Source organism: Trachurus japonicus, chromosome 21, assembly GCF_045865225.1.
Source record: "Trachurus japonicus isolate A0001 chromosome 21, Traja_1.0".
Lineage (NCBI taxonomy): Eukaryota > Metazoa > Chordata > Actinopteri > Carangiformes > Carangidae > Trachurus > Trachurus japonicus.
The window spans coordinates 34268113-34290415 of record NC_140927.1 but is presented as its reverse complement, the minus strand read 5'-3'; the positions used below and the strand labels follow the sequence as shown (position 1 = coordinate 34290415).

The following is a 22303-nucleotide window of genomic DNA, read 5'->3' as shown; positions in this document are numbered from 1 at the left end:
ATGACGTAAGTGGCATTCGCTTGTGTCTTCACCATTCAGAAACTGAATAGGCTACTAGGGCTAAACATTAGCAGACCAAAATCTCATTGGTCGATTGGTCGCAGGAAAAAAAACAACAACAACATTTGGAGCCCTGTCTTGTCAAAATTAAGTCAAAATCAATATGACCAAACTGTATATGAAAGGCTATAGGACTTTTATTTTGAAGGGCCAGATACAGGAAGTCATGACACGCACTCGCTGTTTTTTTTTTACACGGCACGGCAGGTCCCGTCCCTTTTTTTTTTTTTTCTTGTCAAGAGCGACTTTTTCCGACTTATCACTGCTGTTTTCAACGATTAGCGGACCCGTCCCACAGGCTCACCGGCGGTCAGTCTCACAGTGTCACGGAGCAGAGACATGATAGTCCCCGCTGCAGTCAGAGTCCCGCACCGCTCCACGCCGCTGCCCCCCCACCCCACCCGTCGCAGCTCAGCTCAGTCACTCACGCTCATCTACTGTGTTTATTGGTGATAAACGGGCATAACGGTAAAACCTGACCGACTTTTTGAAACTAATCAAGTTAATAAACTGTGTGCAGAGCTATCTGGCTGTGTGATGTGTGTGAGTGAGTGTGACTATTGCGGAACGTGTCGGACGGGGGAGCGGAGAGGGGGTAGGGCGGTGGGGTGTAAAAGTAGGCTAAAACATATTAAACTAACTGGAAATTCAACCACACATAAGTGCTACTGGACATATAATCAATTTTAGACATTAAATGACTTTTATTTAATATTTAATCCTCATCTCCTGTATAAGTGCATTGCATTTTTTCATGACGGTATTGAAACTGATACCGTTGCTATTTTTAAATACCTGCAGTATACAGTATTACCGTAATACCGCCCAAGCCTACTCCCTGTAGATTTTTGTTTGGACATTTTAATGGGATAGTTCAACATTTTGGCAAAGTGGCCCATTGCCATAATCCCTATAGTCATAACAGTAGGTTTGTTACCTTTAATTGTCGGTGCAAGCTATTTTTAGAACGGCGGAGCAGAGCCGTGAGCTGCTCAGAGCTACACTACGGAGGCTCATTATGGGATTTCTTGGTTTCCCTCATCAAACTCATCAAATACAAAATACAAAAACTCCAAAACGCTCTGGTGGACAAGTTGTGAGCTGCACATTCACCACGCTATGAGATAATAACACAACGTTACCACACAGAGTTGTTTTAGAGGGAAATACAGAGACTGTTGATGAAAAACTGTCCCTGAAGGCAACGTGCATCAGTGGTTTTGCATGTATTTCCCTCTAAAACAACTCTGTGTGGTAACGTTGTGTTATTATCTCATAGCGTGGTGAATGTGCAGGTCACAACTTGTCCACCAGAGCGTTGTGGAGTTGTTGGATTGTGTATTTGATGAGTTTGATGTGGGAAACCAAGAAATCCCATGAGCCTCCGCAGCGTATCTCTGAGCAGCTCATGGCTCTGCTCCGCCATTCTAAAAACAGTTTGCTCCGACAATTAAAGGTAACAAACCTACTGCTATGACTATAGGGGTTATGGCAATGGGCCAATTTGCCAAAATGTTGAACTATCCCTTTAACTTTCCTTCTCAACTCACCTTCTCTGACATTCTTGATTTAACAACACGTTCATGAATCTGATGTAGAGTTTGCATGTTCTCCCCGTGCATGTGTGGGTTCTCTCCAGCTTCCTCCCACAGACCAAAGACATGCAGGTGAACTGGTGACTCTAAATCACCCATAGGTTTGAATGTGTGTGTGTATATGTTGGCCCTGTGATAGACTGGTGAGCTGTCCAGGGTGAACCCCGCCTCCTGCCCAGAGTCAGCTGAGAAAGGCTCCAGCTCACCCTCCACCCTAGTGAGGATGAGCTGTATAGAAGATGAATGAACTTAAAGAGATATTGGTGAATGAGGCCCATTGTTACAAAATGTAGGAAAAGGAACTCATTCACATTTGTAACCCTTAAAATAACTTTGCAGAGAATTCTTATAAAAACCTAAAACTGTCAAACATGAGTTGTGTTGTTGTTTCAGGATCCAGCGGCAGAGACCAGACTCTCCTGAACCCAGCTGTCTGTCTTTAAAGAGCAACTGGTCAAATGAACGGATCATTACCTTTAAAGGAGGACGTGGATCAGCTGATCAGATGTAAGCTGTAACTGACAGTCAGACTCAGGTTATTGTAGAAAAGAACCAGTTTGTACGACGTGTTGTTGGACCAGGTCTGAAACCAAAGTGTCTCTGTCTGTTGTGAACGTCCTCAGGGGACATATAAAGTCCATCTTGTATTATCTCTCTGTCCTGATGTTGACTTGACACTGATTCCTCCACAGAGTGGACCAGGAGAGCTCAGAGGTTCCCAGTGGTCAGTCTGCCCAGCAGCATCAAACACACCTGGGCTCCATATTTATGGTGAGGACATGTCCAACAGCTGCTGTTGCATCTGTTGTGTTCACCATCATCTCCATGCTGCAATTTGACACCAGTGGATTGTCAGTCTGTCCAACATGGATCTGATGTTTGGCTCCATGGTTTTAGTTTGATGCTGTCACTCATAGAGTTTCTGTTCCAGCTGCTGGAGGAGAACATGGTCACTTTTGTCAAGAACGAGCTGAAGAAGATGCACAAGGCTCTGAGTCCAGATTACCCAGAATGCTCAGGGAGTCAGAGGGAGGATGAGGAGGTGTTGGACGGTGAGGATGAAGAGCAGAGGAGGAGCAGCAGAGAGGCATTAGTGAAGATCACAGTGAACTTCCTGAGGAGGATGAAGCAGAAGGAGCTGGCTGAGCGTCTGCAGAGCGGTAAGAGGATTTCTCTAAAGATTCAACATGATGGACAAATGAGACGTTCACTGACATCAACACATGGAGGGAAACATGTTCATAGTTGTTATTTAGAGGAATTTAAATGTTATATTTCTTGCGTTTTCATTCAGAATATTTTGCTCCAGTTTGTGGACGTAAACTCAGATCTGTCCTGAAGGAGAAGTTCCAGTGTGTGTTTGAGGGGATCTCTAAAGCAGGACACCAAACCCTTCTGAACCAGATCTACACAGAGCTCTACATCACAGAGGGAGGGGCTGGAGGGGTCAATGATGAACATGAGGTCAGACAGATTGAAACAGCGTCCAGGAAACCAGACAGACCAGAAACAACCATCAGACAAGAAGACATCTTTAAAGCCCCACCTGGAAGAGAGCGACCAATCAGAAGAGTGATGACAAAGGGAGTGGCTGGCATTGGGAAAACAGTCTTAACACAGAAGTTCACTCTGGACTGGGCTGAAGACAAAACCAACCAGGACATACACTTCACATTTCCCTTCACCTTCAGAGAGCTGAATGTGCTGAAAGAGGAAAAGTTCAGCTTGGTGGAACTTGTTCACCACTTCTTCTCTGAAACCAAAGAAGCAGGAATCTGCAGGTTTGATCAGTTCCAGGTCGTCTTCATCTTTGACGGTCTGGACGAGTGTCGACTTCCTCTGGACTTCCACAACACTGAGATCCTGACTGATGTGACAGAGTCCACCTCAGTCAACGTGCTGCTGACCAACCTCATCAGGAGGAACCTGCTTCCCTCTGCTCGCCTCTGGATAACCACACGACCTGCAGCAGCCAATCACATTCCTCCTTACTGTGTTGACATGGTGACAGAGGTCAGAGGGTTCACTGACCCAATGAAGGAGGAGTACTTCAGGAAGAGGTTCAGAGATGAGGAGCAGGCTAGAAAGATCATCTCCCACATAAAGACATCACGAAGCCTCCACATCATGTGCCACATCCCAGTCTTCTGCTGGATCACTGCTACAGTTCTGGAGGAGCTGTTGAAGACCAGAGAGGGAGGAGAGCTGCCCAAGACCCTGACTGAGATGTACATCCACTTCCTGGTGGTTCATCTAAAACTGAAGAAGGTCAAGTATGATGGAGGAGCTGAGACAGATCCACACTGGAGTCCAGAGAGCAGGGAGATGATTGAGTCTCTGGGAAAACTGGCTTTTGAGCAGCTGCAGAAAGGAAACCTGATCTTCTATGAATCAGACCTGACAGAGTGTGGCATCGATATCAGAGCAGCCTCAGTGTACTCAGGAGTGTTCACACAGATCTTTAAAGAGGAGAGCGGCCTGTACCAGGACAAGGTGTTCTGCTTCGTCCATCTGAGTGTTCAGGAGTTTCTGGCTGCTCTTCATGTCCATCTGACCTTCATCAACTCTGGACTCAACCTGATGTCACAACAACAAACAACCTCCATGAAGACTGAAACAACAGGAGTCAAATCTGCAGAGACAAACTTCTACCAGAGCGCTGTGGACGAGGCCTTACAGAGTCCAAATGGACACCTGGACTTGTTCCTCCGCTTCCTCCTGGGTCTTTCACTGACGACCAATCAGAATCTCCTACGAGGTCTGATGGCACAGACAGGAAGTGACTCACGGGCCAATCAGAAAACAGTCCAGTACATCAAGGAGAAGATTGAAGAGACTCCCTCTGCAGAGAAAAGCATCAACCTGTTCCACTGTCTGAATGAACTGAATGACCGTTCTCTAGTGGAGGGGATCCAACAGTCCCTGAGCTCAGGAAGTCTCTCCATAGATAAACTGTCTCCTGCTCAGTGGTCGGCTCTGGTCTTCATCTTACTGTCATCAGAAGAAGATCTGGACGTGTTTGACCTGAAGAAATACTCTGCTTCAGAGGAGGCTCTTCTGAGGCTGCTGCCAGTGGTCAAAGCCTCTAACAAAGCTATGTAAGTGTAGAGATAGTTGGATTTATTCATCATTATATAAAAACCCTTCTGTCTTTCAACAGGACAGATAATAAACTCCTTTCTTCTTTAATTCCTCATGATCATTTCTTCAGACTGAGTGGCTGTGACCTCTCAGAGAGAAGCTGTGAAGCTCTGTCCTCAGTCCTCAGCTCCCAGTCCTCTAGTCTGAGACACCTGGACCTGAGTAACAACAACCTGCAGGAGTCAGGGGTGAAGCTGCTGTCTGGTGGACTGGAGAGTCCACACTGTAGACTGGAGACTCTCAGGTGAGGATCCATCCAGCTGTTTATCTGATGACACTTGAACACAGCAGCAGGTGTTGACAGAGGGTTCCTGTGTGTTGTTGTGTGTGTTCAGTCTGTCAGGATGTCTGGTCACAGAGGAAGGCTGTGCTTCATTGGACATGTTCATGTTTTTAGTGAACGTTGAACTGAATGAATCAGTTTATAAATGATGAACCTGAGCAGCGTTCACTGTCCCCAGAGTGAACACTGCTCAGGTTTTATGACAGTTTTACATCACGTCTCATGGCGTCTCCATGGAGACGGCCGAGCATCACTAGTATGTTGCTGTGGTACAGACGGTACAGACACATCTACTACTGCTGAAGACAGTTTGTTTGAGTGTTTGATGAACAAACAAGTGAAAAAAGAAAAAAGCCCCTGGATATTTCCACATACAGTTTACCTTCACTACACCTGGGGTCTCATTTATAACCATTGCGTACGCACAAAACGGGCCTGAAAGTGGCGTACGTGACTTTCCACGCCAAGGTTGTGATCTATAAAAAACAAACTTGACGGGAGAATGTGCGCAGCCCTAAGCAAACTCTGAGCCATGCGTCCGCATGGTTTGGAGGAAAAGGGGAATTGGCGACACAGACGGTGTGGTGGTGAACTGAAGTCAGACTCAGGAAATGTAGAGTGAGAAGAAGGATTATGCGTTAGATCCATGTTGCCACGGTGATTTAATTCAACAGCGCCCTTATTTTGCATCGGACTGGTGTTTCAGAAACATCTTCTTAGAATTTAACTTTAAATTCAAAATCAAAATTCCTTCTCTATATTTAATCACCACCATCTCTCCGTCATATTGTCCACTCCCAGAGCGCAGGAGGAGGAGAGGACGCAGCGGCTGCATGGAATAAATACATGGCGTAAATAACTATATGTTCCTATGATACTGTGAACGTATGATCGAGGGTCAATTAACTCTCAAACCCTGGGAAAAAAATCCAGTAATCGTTCGCACAATTGTTACATTCTGTTTTGTTGTTATCAAGAGAAGTGTCATGTTTGATCATTCCTCAGAATGTAACTGATTCCGCTAATTATTCAACGTTTTATCGATCAGTCTAATTACTGTAAATAATATAGCGGTGAGCCCCGTGCGTATGTAATTCTGCACCATGGCACCGCTGGAGGAGAAAGGAGGGGGAGGGAGACCATGATGAATGGTTAATAACTGGTTTCAGATTAGAACTGTTGTCATTGTTGTAACTATGTGCCGAACCGGGTCCAGCATTTGAGAGGCAGCGCACCAAAACAACACCGCGTGTTCTCTGTGCCGCTGACGCCGTTAACAGCTGCAGCAACACGTAACGTTGCCACTTTCACACCTGCAGTTAATTCACAACAACAGAACGTCAGGCTCATTGACATGCAGATCGCATTCATGTGGTGGTTTGCATTTACCATCTACGGTTAAAACAGGGCGTGTACAGGGCGGAACGTGAAGCAGATTCAACTGCGCACACTTGTAGGAACTCTCTGATTTATAAAGGGAAGTTTGCTTGCAAGTGTGCGTACGCAGGGTTTTATAAGTCTGAATATTTACTGGCACACGCAAAACTTGGCTTTTGGGCGTACGTACCCTTTTAGTAACGATCCCACGCACAGTTTTATAAATAAAAACCCTGGTCTTTCACTTTTAGCAGAACATGACTCAATGTTTATGTGGTAAAATATTTTCTCAATCTCAACATTTTGTTTTTTAGTTGTAAATGTAACTCATGTCTGTGATTCTTCAGGTTCATTAATTCATAGAGTTTGTTAGTGGCAGTGATTAGAGGCTGGTGATGGAGGTAGAAGGAGGTTCTACTGAAAAACAACAACTGATTATTTATTTAAATGAACAGAACAAATGAACATGAATTAGTTCATTTTTCATCTGTATGAACTGAACTTTTAAGGAGTTCTTTTTAAGTGTGAACTGACACAAACACTGACTGAAGAAACTAAACTGCATGTGGTGGTGGTGGCTCACTGAACATCTGAAGTGGTGTGAACATTAAAACACTAATTCCAGGAATCTGTCCCAATATTTTATCTTTTGGAGAAAACATATAGATGATGGCTGGTGTAGGTAGTGGATGATTTGTTCTGTACAATGAAATAATAAAGGAACATTACACATTATGACATCAAATAATAAAGATAAATGAAGTTATTTTTCTTTAACTTTATTAACACATCCACAGTTTTGGTGATTCACTTTAAGGTCAAACTCAGGTCTCTAATATGAGATAAAAATCAATATGATAACATTCAAACAACATGAGCAACTTAAATCAATAAAGAAAGGAAGTGAGGTCAGTACAGTCATGTTGTCTTCAGGCAAATGTTTGGAGGGAAAGAGAGGGTCAAAGGTCAGAGGGCGGGGTTATATCACCTTAGGGGGTGTGGTGAGGTGTGACTGTGGTGATGCAGGCAGTCTGTGATTTTTAACACTGTATTTATACAAACAACAACACAAATATATACATATATGATTATACAAAGATGAGTGAGAGATCACAATATATAATCAAATCTATCTATAAATCTATTTACACAAAATGGAACATGTTGAGTAAGAAACACTGTAAACTCTCAGCTTTGTGTTGAAATGTTGTGTATTTATGATTCTAACCTGTTATTTCCTTCATATTGAGTATATGAGTGTTTTTCCTTGAATTCCTCTTCAGACTGAGCAGCTGTAACCTCTCAGAGAGAAGCTGTGAAGCTCTGTCCTCAGTCCTCAGCTCCCAGTCCTCTAGTCTCAGACACCTGGACCTGAGTAACAACAACCTGCAGGACTCAGGAGTGAAGCTGCTGTCTGCTGGACTGGAGAGTCCACACTGTAGACTGGAGACTCTCAGGTGAGGATCCATCCAGCTGTTTATCTGATGACACTTGAACACAGCAGAAGGTGTTGACAGAGGGTTCCTGTGTGTTGTTGTGTGTGTTCAGTCTGTCAGGATGTCTGGTCAGAGAGGAAGGCTGTGCTTCATTGGACATGTTCATGTTTTTAGTGAACGTTGAACTGAATGAATCAGTTTATAAATGATGAACCTGAGCAGCGTTCACTGTCACCAGAGTGAACACTGCTCAGGTTTTATGACAGTTTTACATCCCGTCTCATGACGTCTCCATGGAGACATCATTAGTATGTTGCTGTGGTACAAAGTCGGTACAGACACATCTACCACTGCTGAAGACAGTTTGTTTGAGTGTTTGAAGCAGTTTGATGAACAAACAAGTGAAAAAAGAAAAAAGCCCCTGGATATTTCCACATACAGTTTACCTTCACTACACCTGGTCTTTCACTTTCAGCAGAACATGACTCATTGTTTATGTGGGAAAATATTTTCTCAATCTCAACATTTTGTTTTTTAGTTCTAAATGTAACTCATGTCTGTGATTCTTCAACAGCTGATTATTTATTTAAATGAACAGAACAAATGAACATGAATTAGTTCATTTTGATCTTTATGAACTGAACTTATACAGAGATATTTTTAAGTGTGAACTGACACAAACACTAACTGATGAAACTAAACTGCATGTGGTGGTGGTGGCTCACTGAACATCTGAAGTGGTGTGAACATTAAAACACTAATTCCAGGAATCTGTCCCAATATTTTATCGTTTGGAGAAAACAATATAGATGATGGTTGGTGTAGGTAGTGGATGATTTGTTCTGTACAATGAAATAATAAAGGAACATTACACATTATGACATCAAACAAATAATAAAGATAAATGAAGTTTTTTTTTTTTAACTTAATTAACACATCCACAGTTTTGGTGATTCACTTTAAGGTCAAACTCAGGTCTCTAGTATGAGATAAAAATCAATATGATAACATTCAAACAACATGAGCAACATAATCAATAAACAAAGGAAGTGAAGTCAGTACAGTCACATCAGGTGCGTTCGAGATGAACTGAGCCTCGCCTGGAAGGTCGGCGAGAGCAGGCGGCAGCAGCAGAGGGCTGTGTGACTGTGGTGATGCAGGCAGTCTGTGATTTTTAACACTGTATTTATACAAACAACAACACAAATATATACATATATGATTATACAAAGATGAGTGAGAGATCACAATATATAATCAAATCTATCTATAAATCTATTTACACAAAATGGAACATGTTGAGTAAGAAACACTGTAAACTCTCAGCTTTGTGTTGAAATGTTGTGTATTTATGATTCTAACCTGTTATTTCCTTCATATTGAGTATATGAGTGTTTTTCCTTGAATTCCTCTTCAGACTGAGCAGCTGTAACCTCTCAGAGAGAAGCTGTGAAGCTCTGTCCTCAGTCCTCAGCTCCCAGTCCTCTAGTCTCAGACACCTGGACCTGAGTAACAACAACCTGCAGGACTCAGGAGTGAAGCTGCTGTCTGCTGGACTGGAGAGTCCACACTGTAGACTGGAGACTCTCAGGTGAGGATCCATCCAGCTGTTTATCTGATGACACTTGAACACAGCAGCAGGTGTTGACAGAGGGTTCCTGTGTGTTGTTGTGTGTGTTCAGTCTGTCAGGATGTCTGGTCACAGAGGAAGGCTGTGCTTCATTGGACATGTTCATGTTTTTAGTGAACGTTGAACTGAATGAATCAGTTTATAAATGATGAACCTGAGCAGCGTTCACTGTCACCAGAGTGAACACTGCTCAGGTTTTATGACAGTTTTACATCCCGTCTCATGACGTCTCCATGGAGACATCATTAGTATGTTGCTGTGGTACAGAGTCGGTACAGACACATCTACCACTGCTGAAGACAGTTTGTTTAAGTGTTTGAAGCAGTTTGATGAACAAACAAGTGAAAAAAGAAAAAAGCCCCTGGATATTTCCACATACAGTTTACACCTTCACTACACCTGGTCTTTCACTTTCAGCAGAACATGACTCATTGTTTATGTGGGAAAATATTTTCTCAATCTCAACATTTTGTTTTTTAGTTCTAAATGTAACTCATGTCTGTGATTCTTCAACAGCTGATTATTTATTTAAATGAACAGAACAAATGAACATGAATTAGTTCATTTTGATCTTTATGAACTGAACTTATACGGAGATATTTTTAAGTGTGAACTGACACAAACACTAACTGATGAAACTAAACTGCATGTGGTGGTGGTGGCTCACTGAACATCTGAAGTGGTGTGAACATTAAAACACTAATTCCAGGAATCTGTCCCAATATTTTATCGTTTGGAGAAAACAATATAGATGATGGTTGGTGTAGGTAGTGGATGATTTGTTCTGTACAATGAAATAATAAAGGAACATTACACATTATGACATCAAACAAATAATAAAGATAAATGAAGTTTTTTTTTTTTTTACTTAATTAACACATCCACAGTTTTGGTGATTCACTTTAAGGTCAAACTCAGGTCTCTAGTATGAGATAAAAATCAATATGATAACATTCAAACAACATGAGCAACATAATCAATAAAGAAAGGAAGTGAAGTCAGTACAGTCACATCAGGTGCGTTCGAGATGAACTGAGCCTCGCCTGGAAGGTCGGCGAGAGCAGGCGGCAGCAGCAGAGGGCTGTGTGACTGTGGTGATGCAGGCAGGGTGGAGTCTGTGATTTTAACACTGTACAAACAACAAAACAAATATATACATATCCTCCTGAGACCCAGGAAAAAAAAGTTTTTTGATTTTGATTTTTTTTTTACATAAATTAAGTGTTGGGATGGTAAAGAACAAATTGCAAAGAAAAAAATCTGAAATTTTTATTTTATTTTAATTTTATAACCTGTGCACTGTAGTGTACAACAGGACTATATTGTTCTCAAACGTGTAATATTTTGATGCTTATAATGTACATGGAAAGACTAGAATTATCATGTAAAATACAGTAATATATTATAAAAACTAATGTCAATTATAGGGTTTTCATTGTTTTTCATCAACTACACTATTTATCTTTGTGATTTCATCATTAGAGATGGTATTTCATTGACCATTCAGACGTTTTAGAGCAAAAGACAAACAGGTTGCATCTTATGCTATTTTGATTAATGCCTCAACTAAAGGCTTGTTGTCCATCCATGAACAGTTTTCATTGCTTAATCATTATTTAGAGTCAAGAACAAAATCAAGGTACCTGTTTTCTGGAGTATATTTCCATGGGCATTAATTTTGCACTGATTTAAAACCTCAAAACCCTATGTTTTGGTTTCGGCCCATAGAAACCAATGGTGCACTACGTCAGCTCTTTGTCTCGATCTCCCTCATCTGGCTCTTCCTCATCTGAACTTTTACACTCTCCTACAGGGTCATCATTTTACCATGGACTGTTATCCTCTGATAAATCAATTTCTGAATCCCCCTCAACTATTTAAGAATATAAGAATTTACTCAGCCTCTGTCAATGAGCTGTTCCCAAAGAAATGTGACGGAAACACAAGTACAGAGTCCCGATGTCCACTACAGTGTACATTAGTAAAATTTGCTTTTTTTCATATGAAAAGTAAACAATTCAGTTCTGAAAATTGACTTCAGTGTTGCTGAGATGCTTATTTATAATAAACAATCAACATATAGGACTCAAAATACTTAAAATTGTAAATTTCATGCTCACTTGTACTCTTTCCCATAAAATCTGCTTGTTGCGATGTCGGCCATTTTTAAAAGAGATGCACAGAAAGTTTGGAAGGTCACACCCCCCCACACAACATATCATTGGAAAGGGCCAGTTGTCCTCTGTAGTGAACAACAGGACTTAATAAGGTGACATGTTTAGTATGAGAGAAATGGGTTTGAATATGATGTGCACTACAGTGTACAAAAATGCATTGCCGGGTCTCAGGAGGATATATGATATACAAAGATGAGTGAGAGATCACAGTATATAATCAAATCTATCTATAAATCTATTCATACAAACTGGAACATGTTGAGTAAGAAACACTGTAAACTCTCAGCTTTGTGTTGAAATGTTATGTATTTATGATTCTAACCTGTTATTTCCTTCATATTGAGTATGTGAGTGTTTTTCCTCGAATTCCTCTTCAGACTGAGCAGCTGTAACCTCTCAGAGAGAAGCTGTAAAGCTCTGTCCTCAGTCCTCAGCTCCCAGTCCTCTAGTCTGAGACACCTGGACCTGAGTAACAACAACCTGCAGGACTCAGGAGTGAAGCTGCTGTCTGCTGGACTGGAGAGTCCACACTGTAGACTGGAGACTCTGGACCTGAGTAACAACAACCTGCAGGACTCAGGAGTGAAGCTGCTGTCTGGTGGACTGGAGAGTCCACACTGTAGACTGGACACTCTCAGGTGAGGATCCATCCAGCTGTTTATCTGATGCCACTTGAACACAGCTGCAGGTGTTGACAGAGGGTTCCTGTGTGTTGTTGTGTGTGTTCAGTCTGTCAGGATGTCTGGTCACAGAGGAAGGCTGTGCTTCTCTGGCCTCAGCTCTGAGCTCCAACCCCTCCCATCTGAGAGAGCTGGACCTGAGCTACAACCATCCAGGAGCCTCAGGATTGAAGCTGCTGTCTGCTGGACTGGAGGACCCAGACTGGAGACTGGACTCTCTCAGGTATGGAGAGGCTGCTGCAGCCACACACACTGTCTGATAGAGGAGGAGGAGCTGGAACATTTTCTATGGCCCCCTTCACACCTGGTCACACCTGGTATTAACATCTGTCTCAGGTGATCCATGCATTGATGACACCATATCCCATCACTCAGACCATATCCAGAGGTGGTGTAGGCCACAGTGAAGCTCTGCCCACTCCACTGACATCCTCTGTCACAGTTTGACTCGTCCCAACACAGTTTATACTGAAGCCAAAATCTCAGAGTGTTTCAAACATGAGCTGTGCAGCTTTCATCAGTCACAGTGATGAACTACTGGGATCAGGAGTTTCTCCTCATGATGACTTCAGTGTCTCATGATGACTCACTGTGTCATATTCAGGAGAAGAGATGTCAGTGATGAAAGCAGCTGTTGGCAGCTGTGCTCTGAGTCTCTCCAGATGTTTGGATCAGACTTTATTTCAGAGTGTATCGGGAAACATTTCAGCTGCAGCTGGTTGAACTGCTCCTGAACCAACAGAGTGTTTGACCTGAACAGTCCCAGAGACTGTAGACACCTGTTGAGTGTGGACACACTAACAACAACACAGCAACAAGAATCAAAGCATGTCCACTGCTCAGAGACATTCGTCTCCCAGCGTCTCCAACCAAGGAGGAAATAAGAGACAGAAACCAGGCGGCACCATCAGGTCTCTGTCTGGTCAGATATTGATGATCAATAATCAGCTCAGTCTCTCTGAGATCCTGGTCTTGTCCTGATGAGATGTGTTGTTGTGTTGAGGAGACAGTAAATCACAGTGTGACATCCAGATGTCCTCACTGTCCAGAGGCCTGGAGCTGTCAATCAGAAGAAAGTGAGTGTAGTGAACAGTGTAATAATCAGTGTTTGTGGCTGAATGTGTGTGTGGTCAAACAGCTGTTTTCAGACTGTGTGTGTGCTGACTCCAGATCAGATGAAGCCACAAAGTGGCTCCTTAATGAAAGTCTCCAGCAGCTGGAGCTTCACTTCCTGTCTGAGTCCATGTGCTCTGAGCTGAGCCTGCTTCTCTCTGCTCTACAGTTTCTCTGCTTCCTCTGGACTCTGACTTCAAGTCCAGTCAAAATGTGTGGACAGGTTTGATGGAGCTCAGGACTGGTCCTGAGGACGGCTGCTTTATTCCACATGATGTGACTGATCTCAGTGAGTCAGTGTGTTGCAGCTGATCTGTGTGAAGAGCAGAGAAGAACAGAGTCATTGATCATGAGATCCTGATCCGTCCTGTCACTGTGATCAGATGGTTTCTATTAGAGCTCCTTCATCCACTCACTGCTGCTGTGGCTCCTGTGGAAACCTGCTCACAGCCTCATTCTTCAGCTTCCTGGGGAGTTTTCTTCAAACAAACACAAGTTGTGTTCACACTCAGTGTTTCTCACTAAACTCACTGGGTCTCATTCATGAAACGTGAGCAGCACGGATTTGCGTGTAAACCCTGAGCAGCGCAAATTTACGTGGATTTCCGCATTCATCAATCTTTTAGTAGTGCTGATTTTTTCGTAGCTACTCACAAAATCTACACCTGCTCTGGACTGTGTGTTGCGCTTGTGTAAATGTAGGAATGCAAATAAATACTGCTTGTCACTGCTGAAAATTACAATTTTAATCCGTATTACTCTCTCTCATGTTCAAAATACGCCAACGCCTTTGAAACACGTAATTTAAACATGACAAACAATTAGAAATATTTGGAGAGAGAGACGTTTTAGGGATCGGACACGCACAAACACGTCAAGGCTCCATCTAATGATGATAATAATCTGATATAAAACTGTAAAAAACTTTTTTGTGTTGCTACAGTATACGCTCGGTGGGCGCACAATTCACCCTGCGCAGCAGCGCAGTCGGCACCGGTTTGGATGGAGCTGTGACAGACGGCTGGTGCTTCTGTAACAATATAACCTGCCTATATAACTTCATGCTCCTATACAGCTGAGGCTGTGAAGAACCTCCTCCCCCCGTCGCTGCTGTAGCTCTGTAGTTGTGTTTATTTTTTTTTTTCATGTTTCATATCGAACTATTCTGGTTTTACTTCTTAAACGGTTATCTAATCAACCAAGGACAGGCCTACTTAATTCACTAAATCTGTTTCTTCCCTCCACGCCTTTGACCTGTCCCAGTCACACCACTACTAACAGAAGAGAATTAAATATTTTTTCTGGACTCCACTTCACCCAAAATGACTTCGATCCGCAATCTCTCTCTTTTTTTCTCTGTCCCTCTTTCCTTGTTTACGTCATGGCCGCAGGTGAGCAGGATGCACCTACCTCCTAATATGGTGGTCAGGATCTCCTTATATGGCTATTCATGTATGGAGATCTATGCTAATTGCTGATCACCGGGGGTGTGTTGTTAGTTTACGATGGGTTGGCATTCATGAAGTTACACACGTGTTTACGATCAAATCTGAGTTTCCCGCACCGTTCATGAATCCGGAGTAGAGTTTTAGTAGAGTGAGCTTTTATGTGCAAATCTACACACAGATTTACTCATGTTTCATGAATGAGACCCACTGTGTGTTTCACTGAGCTCTAACAAACGTGTTGAGTGTGTTTCCTCAACACGTTCTCACCCCCAGTCAGGGGCGCCGCTAGGGATTTTGGGCCCCATGAAAAGAATCTTTACAGGGCCCCCAACACAGCGGTTGATGCTATTTTACATACAATTATGCATTTTAATGGTATTTTTGACTATCATTACCATATTTGTGAAAGAAGAACAGCATGACAGTTGACATGTACAGTAGGGGAAGAACTGAGCACTCTGAATACAATGGAATTCATTTTGAGTCATTTATTTGCTGCACCACTGATTCTTAAATTGGAAATAAACTCTTCCATGAAAAAATAGCAATTATAATCAGTGGAGAGAAAAAAATCTCAGCAAAAACAAAAACGCCATCAGAATACAAAATGGCCATATATGATTTCTCATCATTTAAGTAGAACTTAATATATGAAAGAATGGCAAATATATATATAATATAACGTTGCCGACTGAGTCAGCAACCTTTCAATCACTGGTCCTTGCTCAACTCTTCTCACCAAAAGCCCAACGCCGAGCCTTCTCATGTGCAAAATCACTTATCAGGTCTTTGAAGTCCAGCTTTCTAGCCAACTGACTCTCAATTGACAGCATGGCAAGACTGCAAAGTCTTTCCTGAGACATTGTGGACCTCAAATAGTATTTTATCATTTTTAGTTTACTGAACGCTCTCTCACCACCAGCAACAGTAACTGGCAGGGTGCAAAATATGCGCAAGGCGATGCACACTTCTCCAAAGATGCTTTGCAGCTGCAGCTTACAAATTGCATTCAGGAGTTCAAGAGGGGACAGGTTAGGGGGGAAGTTGGCTGCATATACACTGTTTAGGTGTCTTACTTGATTTTCAAAATCAGGAGTAAGATCACTAGAATACTTTGTGATCAGTGGTTGGCACACAGAAGAGATTTTGCCCTCACTAATCTGCCCAACTTTCAGAACAGCAGAAAACTCGTTGACAATATGTGCAATGCCCTGGAACCTAGTGTCCAAGTCACTGATGATACTGTCCATGGCTGTATAAAACACAGTGTTCCGAAACACTGTTTCTGAACTCTCCTGAGTTGTCTCCTCTTCAGCGGTTTCATCATGGAATCTCCGCCTTTTCTTCTGGCGGCTGGACTCCTTGCTTAACTGAGGTGTAACATTAATTTCCCCAGCTATCAACTTTGCCTCAGCTAGGAGAGTGTCCCATGCATCTCTTAGAGACTGCATCTCTTCTGTCAAGTCTCTGATATTGGCTGCTTCTATGTCAAGTGATATTTTTCCTGACTGGAGAATAACATTCCTGTTGTCAATACTTTGTCTATTTCAGCTTTTCTGACTAAGAGGGTCTCTCAAGCTTTAAGTCTGACAGACTCTGAGTCTGAAAAGCCGAAATAGACTAAACACATTTCCAAAAGTCGTGCAGTTCTGATTTCGTAATATATGGTTCGGGGGCCCAAGATGAACGCGTAGATGTGTGTTTGGTCCTGATTGAGCCATTACTTTTCGAGAGGCGGGGCTTCAAACAGTCGCATTCCTCTGTATCCTTGAGGCCGCCGTTTCCATAGAAACCGACCAAATCACTTGAAACTTGGCCTGTGGACTCATGGTGAGGCCCTTATCCATCACCCCGAGACCCAACTCTGTGGGAGCATGGGAAAGCCAAGTGGCCCCCCGGAGCCCCCTGGGGCCCCTAGAGCAACGGGACCAAAATATTCTGATAGAGGACTCTCTGATATACAACCTATTAATATTTCATGATGATAACTTAAAGCGTGTATGTTTTGTTGAGAAAAAGCAGGAATGGCTGGATTCACTTTGATGTTTGACCCCTGTGACCTTTGACACTTACCAATTGGCTTTATGCACAGCTCCCTTACTTCCTGATCGTACACCAGCTCCTTTAGCTAAAAATTCAGCCTGATAGGCCAAAGCACCTGGAAGCTATTAAAGAATTGCTGTCATTTCTCCTTTAATAAGAGGTCAGAGAAAGGAGCATTGCTTTTTGGCTATTTGTGACCCTTCTGAATGTCACAGAGCTCTGAATCTTTGCACACACAATCTACTAGACATTCTGGACCACATATTAAAAGCTCATCTTCCTGCATCAAAGTCTTGGTGTTTTATTCAAGGAAACGGGGTCAAAAAGGTCACAGATCAGCGACCTTTGACACTTGTGAAGGTCGCACAGGTTTGAAATTGCACATGGTGGATGGCCCCGGACAAATACATGAAACTTTCAGCCTTATAACCCCAAGAATGTAGACGTTATTAGACAAAAGGCTTCTAAATCTAGGCTTTGAAGGCCGAGAAACGAGCCTGGACGGTCAGCTGTCACCCTTCTGGAGGTCCGACAGGTCTGAAATTCTACAGAAACTTTGTCCCTAGTGCTCTGAACAAAATCAAATCAAAATCTCAGCTTCCCGCATCAAAGTCTTAGTGATTTATTCAAGGAAACAGGGTCAAAAAGGTTAAATTTAACACTAATCAGTGACCTCTGACCCTTGAATTCATAATAATGTTTTTCAGATAAAAAATAAAATGTCACTCATTGAATTAAAAATTACAATAAATGTGATGTGATGTGGACCAGAAAGATGCTGGTGAAAATTATGAAAAAAAAGAAAAAAAGAAAGAAGTCAAGCCAACTTTTATGCACTTTATTGTTGAATTTTAACAATATAGCACCGTTTTTTTTATTCAATGTTGAAAACAAAAAAGATGTTAAGACCTTTTAGTTACTAAGAAAATAATATAAGCTCAATTTGTTTTATTTTTTCATTTGCTGGTAACAGCAAGCTCAACCAATCAGACACGTCGCTGATAAATATTAGGATTATGGGTAATGTAGTGCTTCTCTGTGATATGACATTGGAAACAAAGCGTGTTTTCTTAAAATAAAGTTGATATTACACAGGGCTTTTGGACTCAGCAGAAGCACATAATATTGTTACACAGTCTTCCTTGGATGGTTACAGCGTTGTGGCTAATAATCAGATCTTTCTTCAGAATATTGATTAAACAGAGCAGCTTTTTGAACGCGGAAGTGGTCTTCACCTGTAGAATCCACAACCCCCCCTCCTGGTCTGACGCAGCTTCCGACAAGGACGTAATTTATTTATTTATTTATTGATTATTCTGCACCAAACACCATGATCACTAAATAAATAAATAAATAACCGAAAGGACGTCCTTGCCGAAAGCTACGTCAGACACAGCAGCATCAGGTTCAATAAAGATTTAAGGAAAAGTTAAAAAAAAAAAAAAAAAAGTTTTCCTCTGCTCACAGCGTCTGTCAGTGCCGCAGCCGGTCGGCTGGATCACTTGCTCTGAGCGTCACATATCGCCGCGAAGGGAACTGCATTGGAATCAACTGAAAGCCGAGCGCGTCAAAACCTGACGAAAAAAGGGCACCTAATGAGTCAGGCATGTGACGATGAGGGACAGTGACCGTTCGTCAGGCTGTTGACGCACTGGGGGTGAGAACGTGTTGGTTTCCTTCCTCCTCAAACACTGAAACCACACTGCAAAAATTCCAAATCTTACCAAGAATATTTGTCTTATTTCTAGTCAAAATGTCATTTCTAGTCAATAATAATAATATATCTAATTATACTTAAAATAAGACTCATCACATTTAAAAAGTAGCTTGTTTTTAGACACTTTTTAATTTTTTCAAGCAAACTTTCCACTTTAAATAAGTAGAAAAATCTGACAGTGGAGCAAGTTTTTCTTTCTTATTACAAGCACAAAAAACTTGCTTTCACTGGCAGATTTTTCTACTTATTTCAGTGAAAAGTTGTTTGAAACAAGTGAAAATGATCTAAAAACAAGTTGATTTTAGGTGATGAGTCTTATTTAAAGTGGAAAGAGATTAGTTTTGACTAAAAATTAGACATTTTGACAAGAAATAAGACAAATATTCTTGGAAAGATTTTGAGTTTTTGCAGTGCATCCACTGTTCACAGCTGCACTCTTCTTCTTTCCTGGTGCATTGTGGGATATCTGGGCTGGTCAGCTCCACCTGTTGTGTCTTCATCTTCTTTGCTGTGACGTGTGTTTGTGCAGTTTGAGAGTCAGAGAGTGAAAGTGTGTGTCTCACACTGCAGTGACATCAGATGGAGAAAAGACATGATGAAGTGTTTCCTCCTGGTCTCCTCCTGCTCTGTATCATCACTAGATAAAGACTCCAGCTCCTTCTTCTCTGTGCTCAGTGTTCATCCAGACATACCAGCCTCCATGTGAACACAGTGATAAAACAGTGTGTGTGTGAGAGCCATGTAATGTCCATGTGTGCATGCTGACAGAGAAGGTGCTGCTCTGACCCCCCTCCTCCTTTCAGGGTGGAGCCTGCTGGAGTCCCATGGTTGACACCAGGTCTGAGGAAGTGTAAGTCTGTTTTTACTTTGATTCATGGAAACGAGGGATGCACATGTTGAACCGTTTAACCGTTAACCGATAACAAGAACTTTGACTGATTAATACTATCAGTTATTTATTTATTTATTAGCTCCTTGTCGTCAACTCATGGGGGCGTGTCTACACGTGCAGATTTCCACGTGCCTTCAGTCATATGTCGCGGTAAAAAGTTCCACAGGAGGACTGACAGTATGTGCAGCAGCCCCCATGAAGGAAGGGCAGACCATAAATGTAGCTACACAGACATAGATGTGCATCACCTGTAACAACGGCGCTGAATAAAATGAAAAAAGTAAATAAAAGAGGAGGCTGATGCAGCTCTCCTGCAGCTCCACAGAGGAGCTCTGCTGCTCCTTCAGTCTGGTGTTTGGCTGCACTTTGTAACTAAAACAGTTCTACACTGGACGATCTAACCTCCATATGAGAGATCAGCTGAGACAGAGCAGAGTGGATGTGGCACTGATCAGCTGTCACAGCGCACGTGTGTATTTAAAGGGATAGTTCAACATTTAGGCAAATTGGCCCATTGCCATAACCCCTATAGTCATAGCAGTAGGTTTGTTACCTTTAATTGTCGGAGCAAACTGTTTTTAGAATGGCGGAGCAGAGCCATGAGCTGCTCAGAGATACGCTGCGGAGGCTCATGGGATTTCTTGGTTTCCCACATCAAACTCATCAAATACACAATCCAACAACTCCACAACGCTCTGGTGGACAAGTTGTGACCTGCACATTCACCACGCTATGAGATAATAACACAACGTTACCACACAGAGTTGTTTTAGAGGGAAATACATGCAAAACCACTGATGCACGTTGCCTTCAGGGACAGTTTTTCATCAACAGTCTCTGTATTTCCCTCTAAAACAACTCTGTGTGGTAACGTTGTGTTATTATCTCATAGCGTGGTGAATGTGCAGCTCACAACTTGTCCACCAGAGCGTTTTGGAGTTTTTGTATTTTGTATTTGATGAGTTTGATGAGGGAAACCAAGAAATCCCATAATGAGCCTCCGTAGTGTAGCTCTGAGCAGCTCACGGCTCTGCTCCGCCGTTCTAAAAATAGCTTGCACCGACAATTAAAGGTAACGAACCTACTGCTATGACTATAGGGATTATGGCAATGGGCCAAATTTGCCAAAATTTTGAACTGTCCCTTTAATGGCTAAAAAAAAAAAAAAAATGGAGCGTCGTAATCTTATCGGTTAACGGTTAATAATCGGTTAACGAGCGTCGGTTATCGGTCAGAAAAGAAATTCAAAATGTGCATCCCTACTGGAAACAAAGCAGCACATTCAACCATCTTCACACTGTCACATCACTGACCTCATGAGTCTTCATCAAACTGTCAATAACTGATCAATGATCAATAACTGCAGCTGTGTCTTGTTCTCTCCATCAGATTCCTGTCCACTCACAATCGACACAAACGCAGTGAACACACTGATCAAACTGTCTGACGACAACAGGAAGGCGACACGGGTGGAGGAGGATCAGTCATATCCTGATCATCCAGACAGATTTGACCAGTGGTCTCAGCTGCTGTGTTCAACTGGTCTGACTGGTCGCTGCTACTGGGAGGTCGAGAGCAGAGGAACCGTTTATATATCAGTGAGTTACAGAGGAATCAGCAGGAAAGGAGGCAGTAGAGACTGTTGGTTTGGATGGAACGATCAGTCCTGGAGTCTGTTCTGCTCTGATGATGGTTACTGGGTCTGTCACAATAGCAGAGAGACACCTATCACCTCCTCCTCCTCCTCCTCCTCCTCCTCCTCCTCCTCCTCCTCCTCTGTCTCTAACAGAGTAGCAGTGTATGTGGACTGTCCTGCTGGCTCTCTGTCCTTCTACAGAGTCTCCTCTGACTCACTGATCCACCTCTACACCTTCAACACCACCTTCACTCAACCTCTCTATCCTGGGTTTGGATTCTGCAGTTCTGGTGCCTCAGTGTCTCTGTGTTGAGTGAAGCAGAGTCTCCTCCTGTCACAGAAACCTTCTCTCTGTTGAACAGACAGTTCAGTCTCTACACGTCTGTCTCTGTCTCTCACTCACGTCGTCTTCACAGGACAGAGATGAACACAGTTTAATAATGAACTCATCAGCGTCATGGCAACAGAAAAATCACTGGGACCTGAAAAACAAGAAGAAGTTTACGAGAATCACTGAGAAGAGTTTAAAAAATCAACTGATTTAATCCATGAATGTAAATAATCTTATGTGAAATAAACAAAAACGTGATTTAAAAAAGAATCAGTAAATAAATGAATTAATAAACAAACATATACATTTATCTTATAGTTTTATTTTCCTTTTACCTGTGAGAGGACATTTTGCTTTCTTTTTGTCCCTCCTGAGCCCCCGTAGTCCTCCAGGTTTCTGTAGCCCCTCCCTTCTTCCCCTCACAGAAACGTTTTCTATGCCTGAGGGTGAGTTCATATTCTTGTTGTTTTCCATGTAAATGTGGTTTTAAGTCACTGAATGTGTGAAGAAAAATGTGCACAGAGAATGTAAATATGTTTATCAGTTGTTTTTCTCTAGTTTTTAAGTTCGGAGCAAGTTCTGCAGGCTATTTTGTGTTGCAGATGTCGGCGCCACTCGGCTGCCTCGTTTTAAGATACATAACATTACAGAGACTAACGAGTGTCATTCTGTATGTTTAGGCGTGAGCCAAAAAGACGGATGACAACATTTTGTGTATAAACCGTCGCCCGCAGGTTTGTGGTT

General features: G+C 42.4%; 1 protein-coding gene across 1 annotated transcript; it reads left to right on the top strand.

The window, feature by feature from the left end:
• On the top strand, positions 1–21541 carry LOC146965668 (NLR family CARD domain-containing protein 3-like). Its single transcript, XM_085765088.1, has 9 exons — positions 1–5; positions 2348–2426; positions 2587–2815; positions 2950–4753; positions 7740–7913; positions 9310–9483; positions 12077–12337; positions 19504–19550; positions 20982–21541. The coding sequence occupies exons 1-9, from the start codon at positions 1–3 to the stop codon at positions 21539–21541; spliced, it is 3333 nt and encodes a 1110-aa protein (XP_085621214.1).
• The last annotated feature ends 762 nt before the right edge of the window (positions 21542–22303 follow it).

Bases quoted from the DNA above. Each gene is read 5' to 3' on its own strand.
- LOC146965668 (XM_085765088.1), top strand. The intron at 2,816-2,949 runs GTAAGAGGATTT...GTTTTCATTCAG, and splicing joins GGCTGAGCGTCTGCAGAGCG to AATATTTTGCTCCAGTTTGT. The intron at 12,338-19,503 runs GTGAGGATCCAT...TCCTCCTTTCAG, and splicing joins TGTAGACTGGACACTCTCAG to GGTGGAGCCTGCTGGAGTCC.